The sequence below is a fragment of the Abramis brama genome (assembly GCF_963993115.1).
Source record: "Abramis brama genome assembly, chromosome: 9".
Classification (NCBI taxonomy): domain Eukaryota; kingdom Metazoa; phylum Chordata; class Actinopteri; order Cypriniformes; family Leuciscidae; genus Abramis; species Abramis brama.
In genome coordinates this window covers 34492455-34507764 of record NC_139971.1, presented here as the reverse complement: position 1 = coordinate 34507764, position 15310 = coordinate 34492455, and the positions used below count along the sequence as shown (strand labels likewise).

The 15310-nt window shown below is 37.2% G+C and overlaps 1 protein-coding gene across 1 annotated transcript in view; it reads right to left on the bottom strand.

Moving 5' to 3' along the window:
* Positions 1-14191, bottom strand: part of sf3b3 (splicing factor 3b, subunit 3) — a 30874-nt gene extending 16683 nt beyond the window's left edge. Inside the window, exons 1-12 of the mRNA XM_084124791.1 lie at positions 13301-14191; positions 12600-12718; positions 10511-10666; positions 10247-10417; positions 9920-10092; positions 7656-7797; positions 6925-7037; positions 6500-6637; positions 5803-5906; positions 4268-4433; positions 3844-3939; positions 3570-3642 (exon numbers count right to left, since the gene is read on the bottom strand). Of these exons, the coding sequence (XP_083980917.1) occupies positions 3570-3642; positions 3844-3939; positions 4268-4433; positions 5803-5906; positions 6500-6637; positions 6925-7037; positions 7656-7797; positions 9920-10092; positions 10247-10417; positions 10511-10666; positions 12600-12669 (1402 nt within the window). The 5' untranslated portion in view covers positions 12670-12718; positions 13301-14191. The remainder of the gene's footprint in view (positions 1-3569; positions 3643-3843; positions 3940-4267; positions 4434-5802; positions 5907-6499; positions 6638-6924; positions 7038-7655; positions 7798-9919; positions 10093-10246; positions 10418-10510; positions 10667-12599; positions 12719-13300) is intronic.
* Positions 14192-15310: the final 1119 nt, after the last annotated feature.

Genomic DNA, 15310 nt, shown 5'->3' with positions numbered 1-15310 from the left:
AGAAGCTCTCACTTCCTGATGGCTGAGCGTACTATGCGCAGACTCAAACTGAGCTTGACGACGTAGATGTGACGCGAGCAACCTGTCTGACAGTTGTAAGTCTTCTAGTAGCTGTGCCAAGAGAAATATGAATCATTCCCTTCCGAATCTTGCAGAGATGGAGAGCGCGAGTAGGAGCTGTCCATGAGCTAGGAGCAACTTTATGACACTCTATGGGCTTCTCCCTTGACTTTATGCCTCCACGTCCCCCCGATTGACTGCGAGCTTCTCTTCCTGTCTATACGGTAATTTCCAGAGTCTCGCGTGGTTATGACGCAATCGTTGGCCTATTTTTACAAAAACTGCTTCTACGGGGCCATAACGTAAGATACAAGGTAATAGAGCCTTTTATACATTGTCGTGTTTCTTTAGAAATAAACAATGGACAAACAGAGTCTTTAAACACCTCAGATGTAAAGTTATTCACTGTCAAAGTGACACCAAAATGAATGGGAGTCAAAGGAATGCTAACAGCAGGTGATGGCTTGTTAGCCAATGGCAGCCCCCGGGGATGGTACGCTTTCTGGATGCTGGATTACCCCCCTGTCAAATACCATCCACTTGTTAATACGCTCCACAGCGCCACCCAGTACATTTAATTATAACTGCGAGTTAGTGCTTGGGATTTATCATGGATTCACTGCCTTTATGGCCAGCAAAGCAACGTAGTAAAATTTGAATAGTATTTTATTTTTCGAATAATAGTTACAGATCGAATATTTTAAAATTTGAATATTCGTGCACACCCCTACTATGCATGTAAGTCCTTTAATCTTACAAAAAGAACTGAGCATCCAGAAATCATTATGTGGTCCTGCAGGACTCTGAGAAGCCAATATGCCACAATTACATTTCTTGTTGTAGACAGTCAAAATGTTCAAGGGTTTAAATGCATTCCTACAAGTGACTTTAAGTGTCACGCGTCTAAATCACCACCTTTATTTTCCAGAGAAACATTTGCAGAAAATCATTTCAAACAAGTTTGCATAGTCCATGAGCAAACACACACTCTACATTAGAGGTCGAGCGATTCATCGGTTTTGCTGATATATCGGTACCGATTAGTGCTGTAGCGGTGCGTCAATGACGTCGACGTCATATTTTTTGCGTCGACGCTTCTTTATTTTTTTTGTACCATTCCCGGAGGTACAGCTCGCCACACACACACCGCCCGCCGTGTTATTCTGTCATGTGTTCTCCCTTTCTTTCCAAACCGTGACAAACGCCAGTCTCCTTTCTCTGCAGAATGTGATAAATCCGCTCAACCAATCACAGCGCACCATTCCACGCAATGTAAACAGTAACGGCGGCGCTTTGAATACACCCGGCATCCTAGTTTTCCTTATCTACTTTGCACTTTTTGATCAACAAACAAACAAAAAAAAATTATACATTTGACGGCATTGATGAACCTGTGGTGATTTCTGCCGTAGGGAAGAAACGTAAGCCATCGAAATCTAATCATTTACGTGAGGAGATTAAGAAGATGAGGCACGCGGGAGGAAGAGAAATGCCGACTGTTGCTTGTTCTCACACGACAGCGTCAAACTTGTGTCGAATGCTGACACGTTAACCCCAGTGGATCTTTTAAAAAACTTGCAATTCTTGTACTCAAAGTCAACGAAAACCGAGCAGGACCATTTTACAGCTGATCGCCGTCAAAAAATGTCAGAAGGTATTTCTTAGCAATGGCTGATTGAATGAAGCCTATGTTTAGTCCAGTAACGTTACGTGTCTGTATATAAGATTAGTATTGACCGAGTTCAGAGGCTGTCATGTGGATCAACTTACTTTGTTGTGTATTTTCAACAGTTTCAATATGAAAAATAACTTTTATATTGATTCAATGGATTAATTGCATTAAAAAAAAAAAAAACGTGTCATGAATTTATTGCATTTTTGGGGAAAAATAATCTGTTTTTATAATAAATCTTTGAAAATCAAAATCTGGATTTGAATTATTTATGTTATTATAACCTAAATATGCTATGTGAAAGTTTGAAACAGAAAATAGTGGTTTTCATCTTGCCACTTTCTTGGTAAAGAAAACACATTTTTTACTCAAATTAATCAAAAATGGATTTATCACGTTTATACTATATTATTCAGAAGTAAACATTGTAGCTGACAGTGTGTCTATGTCTGAATGTTTATTTTTTAAACCACAACCTTCTAAGTGCTTCTTTTACTGATATATTTAACAATATCTTTTGCATTTCTCATCCAAACAACGTCAAACTTGGCACTGCATTTACTCGTGCCCAGACAGCTGTCGAGTTTGAAATCCATCGGAGTAACGGTTTGACAGAGATATGCGAATAACAGACAGGATAATTAATTCAAATTAGTCGTTAGATTAGTCGACTAATCGATAAAATAATCGCCCGACTAATCGTTTAATAAATAATTGTTTACCCCAGCCCTAGTACCGATAGTTGATTGGTGGAACTATCGTTATCGGCAAAAATCCATACCGATAGTTTTTCCGGGTTGCGTCCGTTGCAGGAGCGGCTGAGAATGGTGCGCTGTCATTACACAGTACAAGAGCGCTGAGAAAGGACTGCTGGCATTACAGAGCGAGAGCGGCCTCTAAAGCACAAACAACAAACTGTCACTGGCACCCTGTGTTGTCTACTGTAACACGCGACCGGCTGCACGCAGCACAGAGATCACAAGCTGCACGGAGAGCGCTGACGCTTCATATGCGCATTTAAAAAACAGACAGCGAAACAGTATGAATACAGAATACTACAGTCTATGTTGCCATATCATTATAAAGTAATTTATTTGTTGACTAAATGCTGCATTAGCAGAGAAGGAACAGAAGTATGTTTGCAGTCCAGGCTGTGAGGACTCTAACTTTAGTACATCAAGCGGTTAAAACAATGTGACAAAAACACACGCACACGTGACCCAAATGTTTAATGTCGCAATTGTTACCATCTTTTTGCATTTGTTTATATCCACCTAGTCACTTTTATGCATTCATTAGCCGGCGAAGTTGCATATTTAAAGCTAGTGACGTGATTGCTTTCTCAACATTGATGTTCAGCCGACAGAAACAAACAAATCAGAAACTCATTCGATTCTATTCTTTTTTATCACTGCAATACATATTGTTATTTTGATCAAGTAATCATGAAGTATTCTTATATAGAAGAGTGAGAGACTATACGTGTAATATACATTTATGCAATTTTAATGCTCTGGCCTTTGCAGATATTAAAGATGGCCATCTTTAAGCATAGCAGACTCTTTGGATATATATGAAATGCTAACACTTTACAATAAGATAACATTGTTATGTTGTAGTATTGTTCATTGTTAGTTTGTTAATTTCAACATTTACTAATACATTTTAAATTGAGTTTTAATTTTTATATGTTAACCCCTTAGTTAATGTACTATGAACTAACATGAATGATCAAGGTTGATTAATCTGTTATCGGCACATACTGTCAAACTTAAATATCGGTATCTGTAAAATCCACTATTGGTCGACCTCTACTCTACATGAGCTGATCTTTTACCTTCTACATGTCTCCTGACAGTCCACACAGCATTGGGGTTACCAGGCAGTTCAGAAACAGCCATCTCTGACACCTGAAGAAAAAAAGGAAAAAAGAAAAAACACACGCATTTTAACACATTGAAACATTAATAGTCTCTGGAAAACCCTAGAATGTGATGTGTTAAAACCGCATTAATTGCGTAGGTTTTCTCTGATGCATCGGGTGTCAAATTTCCATTTTGAAACCATGTTGTGAAAGCTGCCACAGAACTGTGACTCCTAGCATCACAAACCTCCAGTCCATGTCTCAAAACTCTCAGTGTAGATCTGGGTCCTCTGCCACATGCCACATACAGCTGCGGGGTATCTTCATTAGCCAAATCAGCAATCTGCAGAACAAGAAGTTAATTAATAAAAAAATGTAATAAAGTCTGTGGGTTCAACACTTCCTACAGAGGCATCAGTTTCCATCATTACATGACAAGAAGTGAGGTAAAAAGCCTGAAGCATTGACATGCTCAGTTACCCATACTGATGTCTGACTAAACACTTTGCAATTTGGCAACTAGAAAATAAGCAGTTCAGTACTGCACAGTCATCCAAGAACACATTCATTCCCAAACATCTGTTCTCATGCCAACTTAAAATCCCACTTCCCATCAGTAATTCCCAGCTTTAGTATGAACATCAGATTTCAAATTTATCACTTTCACACACCTGGCAGGACATGATGGGGGAAAGATTTTCTTGCTCGTCCACTAGCACAAGGTTCTTAAGGGGACGTGGTTGGAAAAAGAATGTGTCTCCTTCCTCCAGAGGCATAGCAGAAGAAAACTCAGGTTCCTCGTCGTCATCACCCAAGTGGGCAATCTGATACAGGTAGCTTACAAAAAACAAGTTTTAGATTCAGACTTCCAAAGAACACAATCTGTCCAACAGCGCAGATTATTGAAAAGCATCAGGTTAAACAGAAAATGAGAAGTATGGCTACATTTAAATCACATAGGTTTCAGGTTACTGAAAACTACTGCTCCCACACATTCCACCCTCTTGTTACCAGCTTCTATAAGCTAGTTATTGCACTGAAATTTGGTGAAAATACCACCAAATCAGAAGTATTCAGTAATTATTAGGGCTGCACGATTTGAAAAAAAAAAAAAAAATCGAATTGCGATTTATACACAGTTGTGGTCAGAATTAATGGCACCCCTGGTAAATATGATCCAAAAAGTTTGTAAAAAAAATTAATCTGCTTATCTTTTTGATATTTTATTCAAAATAATTTGTAAAAATCTAACCTTTCATTGATGTAAAATTAAAAAAAAAAAAAAAAAACATTATGAAAAATGTTTTTCTCCAAAACACGCTGGCTTTGTTGTTTTATCAACATTAATGACAGACACGGTTGCTGTCACTTTAAGAGCTAGTGCACAGATCAGATATCAAAACAATCTCATCATCAAACAGTCAGAGAAGAGACATGAAGATATTCATCATTTCTGACACACTGGAGAACATAACTATTTTAATCTACAATACCGTTCAAAAGCTTGGGGTCCATAATTTTTTTAAATTACGTTCATCTCACCTAAATGTTGGCTCACACTCATTGCATTTGTGTTTTTAGCTCAAGAGTTTACACAACACAAGGAAGCTTGATTTCAATATTTTAATTAAATTAAAAAAGTAGCACAAATAAATACAATAGAATAAAGAGAAGGTTTTTGGGTAGGTCCAACACTAGTATTCAGAAATACTACAGAAACTGAATAAAGTAATCAAATATAAAATAAGTTTTTAGTCCAGTATAAATTAAATGCATAGGCTATTAAACTTGACTCCTTTATCAACATTAATGACAGACACTGCTGCTGTCACTTTAAAAGCTAAAAGCTATTACACTGTTACACATCAACAGCTTATGTTTAAGACATAACTGACTGCGTTTACCAGGATACTCGCCAAAACCATAAGTGACCATTTTACTCAAGCTGAGAGAGAGAGACTGAATCACTCATGCTGTTTGACACGCTGCTTTTTCAAATGCTATAAAAGTTATAAGCGACTCAATCTCGCAGTAATTTCAGAGATGGAGTAACATTTACTGATCACGCTGTGCATATATTTATTTAAAAATTGCAGCCTTTGTGATTTCATAATCGCAATTTCGGTTTGATTTTGACTGTTTAATCGTGCAGTCCTAGTTATTGTTAGGTTAGTGATAAAATGTGCAAGATGTAAAAGTGACTTACTGGTTTCCAAACTCTGAAGAAACAAACAAGAAGCCAGTCTTCAAAACACACATGGCTGTGGCCACTGGAATGGTATCGAAATACTTCATCCTGATCTCTGTCACCTAAAATATGAACAGACTATGTAATCCAAATACATAGCATATCACTTTCCAGCATTTCAACCTCTAGTGTGTGTATTCTCAGACCAGATCTCTCTCAAGTTCAGTGGAAACTCAATGTTAGATTACAGAATTCACTTTACTCCAATTACTTGCGAGTTTCATTCAGTCAGATATAAGATTTGTATTGCAGGCATGTCATTTTAAGCAGAGTTTTATTTTTATGTGGTTTACACAACTTTCTCTGCAACGCAAATATTTGTTTAAAGGGTTTTATGATTGTATAATGTAGGAACACTGACTGTTCACTGAATAATATTGGCTTAAAAAAGTAAATGTTTAGCATCAACTGTGTGTTCAGGTGATGTCAAATACTCATTTCTTCAAAGCCTGGGTTGAAAGTTTCCAAATCCAACTTTAAGTGACATTTTATTGCACTTTTAAAAGTAGGAAGTTAGAAATTCTGACTTCCCGTTTTGAATGGAACACAACACAAGTATTTGAGACCAATTACATTTTCACTTGCTTGAAAAACCTCTATGTCCATGAAGTAAAGAAACAGATGACAGTCAGGGTCATTAGCTTTGTGTGCTCACCATCTCCTCGTCAGTTTCCAGTGTAACCTTAAAGATGTCACCCTGTTCTGTCTGGGCTAGAAAGAAAAACATGGATTTGGTCTTGTGGGTGGCAGAGCAGACAAAGATCATGCCTCTCTCAGGATCATCCAGGTCATTCTAAAAGATGCAGAGAACGAGAAAGGCGCTGTGGTCACATCTCACATATGCGTTTAATCTATTCTGCAAACACAATGACTGAGAACTATACAACCTTGAGGTCCAAAACGAATATTATGATCAGAGGTCTTTATGAGTCTCCAGTTCAATAGTCAGAGAAGAGACATGAAAAGCTCATCATTTCGATACTAATAGCTGTCAAGCTGCGATTTAGACACCCTCAAGTTGATGTTTAGTGTATTGTGCCCAAACAGAGGGATGCAAAGGGGCAGACAACACAAACTCACCCTCCTGCGTGGGATTGGGCAACGGATGTCCGGCTGGTCACCAAAGTTTTTGTAGGTGATATAGTTCTCAGAGCAAATGAGCACACCGCTGGGACCATCTGAACCTCCAGGAACTACAGCAGACAGGGGAAATGGTCAGATTAACACAGAAACTCAGACATTAGGCTAGATTTTTCTCCTCTGAAAGCAAAACTTCCCATGAGTCCATGAAGATCAGATATCATAACAATCTCTTCACCAAACAGTCAGAGAAGAGACATGAAGATATTCATCATTTCTGACACACTGGAGAACATAACTATTTTAATCTACTATATCGTTCAAGAACTTGGGGTCCATACAATTGTTTATAAAATATTTTTTGAAAGAAGCCTCTTAAACTGATCAAAAATACAGTAAAAACACTAATCTTGAGAAATATTACAATTTCAAATCATTTCCATCTTTCAGAAATCATTCTAAAAAAAGCTGATTTGGTGCTCAAAATATTTTATTATCATCAGGTTGAAAACAGCTGAACTGCTTAATATTTCTTTGGAAATGTGTTTTCCAGGATTCTTTGATGAATAGAAAGTAAAAAAAAAAAAAGAGCATTTATTTGAAGTAGAAACAAGTATTAGATAAAGGTGTTGCATAAAGTTTGAAACAAGTGTTAGATAGGGCATTGCAACACCTTTTGTGAATTCTTATCCAACAAGTAAATCTATCTTGACATTCTGAAAGGTCCGAACCTGTGATGAGGAAGTTGCCGTGTTCTTCCAGTGCCTCGCTGTACTTGCGCACAACATGGTTGAGGCCCAAGTCCAACTCATAAAAGGTCAGAGTCTGCTGTGTGTTAGCCGCAGCTTCACCGGTGGGATCATTATCTGCCTCCTGCAAAACCATTTACCACTATGGGTTAGAGCAGTGGTTCCCAAACCTGTCCTGAAGGCACCCCAACACTGCACATTTTCTTTGTCTCCCTAATCAAACACACCTGATTCAACTCATCAGCTCATTAACCCATATCAGACATACATCACTAGTATTAGAAACCATGAAAAATTAAGATCAACTTAAGTAGCATTAACATTGGCTACATGCAAATACATCTCAACCTTTTTGACCTGTTGTCCAACACAATATTTGAAGGACCCCCATATTGACTATTATAAGATATTTCTGCAGTGATTATGACTGCTTTTAAAAAAGTTTAATAGAAACTGTGAATACTGATATATTAAATTAACCAAAATTCATTTTGTGCTTCTAGAAGTTAATCATCTTGAATTGATCTGTATAAACATTTTAATTTAGATTAAGTTCAGATCATTTCAATATATTAATTTATTATTTTAACTACTTTTAAGTAGGGATGCACCGATCCGATACTCAGTATCGGTATTGGCTCCGATACTGCCATTTTTGGCGGATCGGGTATCGGTCAGACAAGGCCGATCCAAATCCGATATTGTGCGTATACTATTCAATGTTATTGTTAAGCCCCACAAAAGGCACACAAACATTATAAAGCACCATACGTTTTCGTGCACAATATTATAAGTGTTCTGAAGCCATTATATAGTATAATGTGAGATATAAATGAATATTTAAGTCGTTAAATTCAAGATCACGTAAACGTTTCCCTCAGCTGCGCTGTCAGTCATTCTCCATTCAGCACTCAAACAGCGCGTCGCGTTCGGTTACGACAGTTAACACGATGAAACTCTCTCCAAGATGATTCAATGTTACTATTATTATATTTGATCTGTAGATAAAGATCTATGGTTTCGCATAAAACAACTTTATCTTGCTGGACTTTATTGCTGTACCTTAATCATGTTACATTCTACGGGTGTCTGTTAGATCACAACACTGGAGTAAAGTCAGGTACTATTTGTTCTTCACGCGCACAGTAACTGAAATTTAAAACTGTTCAAAGAAAATGCTGAATAGACTATTGCATAGATAGATACTGTATAATACACTACGCATCAATATGTATTTTCTTTGTGCTTTAAACTTTTCAATGCGGACTCGACGCGCTGCGCGCTGTGACTCATGTTGCTTCAAGCGCATCATTCTGCGCTCGGGATGCGCATAAGCGCTCTGTGCTGCACTGTATTGGAGCCTCATATCATAATACAGTGACGCAATGAAAGATTATCAATAGCCGTTCTTGTTCTGTCCTATCTATTATGTTGCTACCTCATTAAACAGCTGTGCTATACATTTAAAAAATGTCTCAATTTTATTGTAGGCTATAAAATAATTTATATTTTTGATTTTTGTTGTTTTTCATGAATGTATTTTACAACAATACAAAGAGCAATGTGTAAAGTTTTACCAGATTTAGTGTTACACTTATTGTCTCTAATTTGTTCCCCACTAAACTTTTTTTTTTTTTCACAAAATGTTCAAATTTTATACAATTATTGTGCACTCGTGATTTTTCTAGACTAAATTTTACTGCTGAATTATCCACTAATCTAGTTTATAATAGCATTGTCAGATTATGATCATATTTTTTGTTGTTGTTTTTCTTTTTTTTTCAGTTCTTATTATCAGTTCAACACAGAGTTATAGAAATTCTACTTGATTAAAAAAACTGCGCTGGTATCGGTACGGATCGGTATCGGCCGATACTCAGAATTTTTGGTATCGGATCGGATCGGTTCTGAAAAAATGGTATCGTTGCATCCCTACTTTTAAGTCATCCTGCAGCCCCCATGGGCAGTTTGCTCAAGCTCCAACCCTCTGGTCGAGAACCACTGCACGAGAATGGGTTCTCAACTCTGGCCCTCAAGGTCCACTTTCATGCAGATTTTTAGCTCCAACCCTAATCAAACACACCTGAACAAGCTAATCAATGTCTTTAACTTACATTACAATTACTAGATAGATACAGGCAGGTGAGTCAGTCAAGGTTGGAGAGAAAACTGCAGGAAAGTGGATCTCGACTCGAGGGCCAGAGTTGAGATCCCCTGCACTAGATGATTTTTCAAGAAGGACTGACCTCATAGTCCATCTCCAGGCAGGCAAACATGGGGTTCTCAAAGCCCACGTCCACACCAACCACATGGTAGACAAGTGTATTAGCCTTATGGGCCTCTAGAGGGGAGGAGATGGTAAGGCGGGCAGCTGCATCTCTGTTCAGGATGTATACCAACTTCTGCTTTTCTGTGGCACCTGAGAGAGGAAACATTATAAAATGGGTTACATATGAAAATGCTGCTTTATTGCATTTGCTTTTCAATGCATATTTTGATTATCGACTTTCCTACTGCATCTCAAACTGATACAACCTTGTAGCCTTTACTACACAGAGCCTCTGTAGATATACCTATCATAACAGCTCTGCCTTTTGGGTCCACAGCGAGGAACTGCCCTGGCACGATACGTCTGCAGCCACTCTTGCCAAACGTCTCCTGGTGTATCTTTTCAAACATGTTCTTGGAGGGATGGTACTCCAGGATCACAATACGGCCAGAGTCACTCCCCACCACAACATAGTCTAAAATTACATAATGAGATCCAATTAAATTAATTAAATTAAAATATCTACATATGAACTATGCAAAACAACAATTAGAACCAAGTTGCTCACCTTTAGTTCCACCCGTTAGCCTGAAGGCCATGAGGGATCGGATGACACCAAACACCTCCATAGTAAGCAGCGTGTGGACTTTCCCTGTGTTGGCATCAGGGCGCAGCAGCTCCAGGATTTTCCCACGGGAAACAACAATCTCCTGCTGCTTAGTTCCTAGTGAAAGAGAAACACCACTTAGGATTTAAACTTCAGGCTTAAAGTCACCATGAAACCAAAATTGACAATTCTTGTTTTTTAATGGGATTTGCAGTATTTATTACAAAAGGATTTCTCCAATCACATCATCATTATTTAAAAATTCATGTGTCCTCATAATCTTTAATCAAAACAATTTCCCCTCCAACTTGCAATGACATCTATAATGACATGTTTATTAGCGCAAGGGCGGCACAACCTGTCACTCACATGAGATCTTGGCAACAGTCCAAAACAATTTCCGATGAACAGAATGAAGCCCCGCCATACATTTTTTCTTGTTTGAGAAGTTGTTTTACTCAGATATACATCATAATAGAGAAGAAAACACTACCTCAATCTCAAATTTGATACAATAACAATTTCTCCAACAAAATATAAGCACACTGCTTTTAAAGTCTCCCTGTGATGAAAATCAAGCTTTTAATGTTGTTTATATGTCTGTGTGGTGTTTTTAATATGCTTTTAGACAAGCCATTTGCAAATTCACAAGTCAGCACCATTACTGAGAATTTTATCAGTAATACTGCAGTGAACCAAAGACAGTCTCAAAAACGCGGTTTGAAATTGCTGGTGTTTGTCACACACTACCTTGTAACCAAATCACGTCAACATGTGATAAAATTTTTATTTTATTTTAACCCTTTCACGCATAGTGGTCACTACAGTGGTATTAAAAAAGCATTTTCTTGAATTTGCACAGGTTTTTATGACAAAGTTGCACATCAACCTCTTCATTGGACCCTGGTGCATCATCCTATAAATTGCAACCAAGTGGCAAGCCGTTGTGTTTCGATTTTTTTCCCCCTCCAAACCAAGATGGCCAAGGGTCAGTCAGACATGCAAAGTTGCTCTGGAATATCCACTCATTCCTTCTATCCTAGGAGACTCTTGTAGGTAAAAATAATATTGCAGCATCAAGCAATATCTAATGAGTCATATCACAGTTAAATTTTCCAAGTTTTGATTTTAGATTGAGAGAAAACTCTGATTAATCACATGTCCACTGTAGTGGTGGAATAGCACTTGGGAGCACTTCAACTCAGCGCAGTAAAAAGTCACGTTGGTTCTAATGACAGAAGTGAGAGGGAGAGAGGATTCTTCAGACGTGACTTTTTACTGCGCCGAGTCGAAGTGCTCCCGAGTCCCAAGTGCTATTCCGCCATACATTATAGTTATCATTTTTACCCGCTTAGAAAAGCGCCACGTTTTATTTTGTGTCACCATACTTGGTCGTGTAACTACTCGTGTAACTGTATTTAAATAGGGAAAACGTGGAGGTGTTTGGTCACTTCTAACTTCATCTCTGTTTGGTCCCTAATGAATGAACTGGGCTAAGCTAAGTGCTATCAAAGTGTCGCCGCGCACCAGAGCGACTGAGTTCACGCACTGAGACGAGAGAGGTATGCATCAACTCGTCTTAGTTAAGGGAATAACATAGTTTAATATGAAAAAACAGTGGAGTGTTCCTTTAAAGGCAACCATCTTCCAAAAGTCGGCCACTGAGGTACACTCCCAAAACATGTGAAAATAACTGCCAATCACTTTGGAGGAACAGAAAGTACACATAGGATCATCAATAACCTTCATCTAATGAAGCTTCCTAGGAGTTAAATATACCCTGTGTATATAATTATAATGTATTTGCTGATGATCAGGGTGTCAACATGTGATCGTTCAGTGGATCTCTGAGCAGGTGTGAATGGGGGTGGGGTAACTTTGCATATTCATAGAACCGCTTATACTAAATGAGGCAATGGTGTAGAGTTATATTCAAACTATTTTAAGGCATCATTTTGTTGATCAAATGAGTTATAAGGGATACAATTATTGACTACAAGGGGACTTTAAGAAATGACCCATGACTCAGTGTTGTTGTTCAGTGATGTACCTGAGAAGTTGCCATGGATGGCATGGGAGATGCCAGTTGCCCGCTGCAGGGTCAGGTTGTACAGAAACATGGCTGCTGTCACTGGACCTGAGGCTCAGGACAAAGAGCTAAACCAGCACCTGCAAGAAAATCACAAAGAGATTGTATAAGTACCAAAGTAAACAAAGAAATTAAAGGTGAGGACAGCAAAACGACTGGTTACAATACAAAGCAATAAGGGTTTCCCCCCCATCTAAACGCACAGAAACGTCATGCTCAAAGCACTGTGTAACTACAAATACGTTCCAGTTGTGGTCTTTTGCTTAATATAACTAAGCTAGTGTGAGGTAATTATACATGACGCCATTCAAACTAAATTTAGGGTAAACATTTATTATATTAGTAGAATCAAGTCAAAACATATTTATGTAAAACAAACTGAAAACTGCGTTGTGAAAGCACGTTTCAGAATTTCACTTTAGATCGTTCGTCGAGGTACAACAATTAGCTAAATAAGCGTTCCTGTAGTTGTATTTCATGGAACACATAATAATTTACTGCTAACGACACTTGAAATTGCAAGCGTTAGTCAGTCCATTCAGCATTAGCCAGTCGGCTATCAAACTTAGTGAAAATAAAGGTTATAGCTATAATTTACGAACACAGATTTTAGTACGATTAAGCAATATGGGTTATTTGGGAATTGTATGAAACATATTTACCGAAATAGCAACCAGGATGTTGTAGATTTCAATCAGATGAGAAACTTTTATTTTTCATTGGCCTGGTCGCTCGTTATTTCAAACGGCGCTGAAACGACAGAGGGCCTTCTAGTTCTGTGGCGCATAGAAGTGTTGTCCGAAAACATGCCTGAGAGGAAAGATCGACCTCAAAAAGAGATTTGGAAGAAACGTTTAAAAAACATTTCATGTGTATTTCTCTTTTATATATTTCTTAGTTATGTTATATTATGTTATTTGATTGTTTTGTTTTTATTTAATGTATTTTTTATATTTCATAAACAACCCATTTAACTTGCATCGAGTCTAGGATCACAGACAGAAACGGACTGTAGCAACTGTAAGCTTGCGTCCACGGATTTTGAAATATCATACATTTACCATGGTAACCATATTTTTCGCCTAAGTAACAGTTACTGCTGTCACCGGTATTGACCATGTATGTCTAAAAAACAAAGAAAGTGACCGAACAGTTCTGAAAGCTTTTTTTAACTGTTCTAAGGAGCTCCCATAATGATCTAACCATGATATTTTGGTAAAAACTGGCCGCCATTGTAAACCACCGGGTTGACAGTAAAAAAAAAAAACTAAATTCTGTTTAAATACAATATTGTCTTCTAAACCGGAACCAGTTTCTTCCGAAAAGAAGGTCACCGATGTTTTAATGCTGCCTTCATTTGCTATCGGAATTGTAAAGTCTTCAAGTTTAAAAATTGAACATGACCTTATAAGTCAAGATTTGAATGCGATGAGGTCATAATCACGACTTCAGAAGTGGGAAGTTTCCGATAGCAAGTTTAGGCAGCATACCCCCTCTTTGTGCGTGTGCGTGTGCGTGAGAGAAAGAGGTTTGCACTGTGGTTGTGGAAATCCCAGAAATGAACCACATAGGCTACCGTAAAATGTTTCATACTTTTTTCCATTACAGTATAAAACGATGACCAAATGTATATCACTACCACTATTTATGGTTAGAAATTGCAAGAGAACTACCCTTTGACAATGTCATGCGTTTGAATAATATAGCCTTTTTAACCATTTAAAGCAACATATTTATTTAGACGTAATAAGGGCGAATGATGTAGCCTAGTTTAATGTTTATTATATTTTTTATTTTTTTATTTTTTATCATTATTAATTCTATTTTTTTTTAATTAGGCTTTATGCATTATCACTATCACCTTTTTAATTTTTATTTTCCTGTCAATGCATTGTTTTATTTATGCATTGGCAATATTATATGTAAAACAAACATGCCAATAAAGTAGCCTATACTGTAAATATATATATATATATATATATATATATATATATATATATATATATATATATATATATATATGGGCTATATATATATGAAGAGTTCAGATGCAAAAGCCTCTAAGTGCCATCTGAAATTTTCTTCTAGAATGGTCATTTTTTATCAAGCTCGTATATTTAAGTTCAGTAATTTCACTTAAATGACAATTCATAGGTAATTTTCATTGCCATTTAAGTGAAATTACTGAACTTAAATATACAAGCTTGATAAAAATTATCATTCTAGAAGAAAAATTCAGATGGCACTTAGAGGCTTTTGCATCTGAACTCTTCATATATATATATTCATTATTTGTTATTACAACTTTTTTTTATGTCAGATCTATATATAATTAATGTGGTTCAGATAACATCATAATTTGATTTTCTGTTGATTAAACCAATCTCTTTAATTGTATTAACTCAAACTTTTAAGCTAACCAGGTTCCTAACGTTTAAGTTAAACCAACCACAATATATTTTTTACAGTGTATTGTTTGAACTTGTGCAATATATTGGTACCACTCTCTATTCGGGCAAATTCACGAAGCCATTACCATAATTAATTCACAATGTACCTGAGGTTGCTGCTTAAGCAAAAGACTCCTGACATAAACCCCGTCTTACAGAGGCAACGGTTTGTAGATCTGATCACATTTTCACCTAATTTTGTCTGTCATTTATGACCAAATA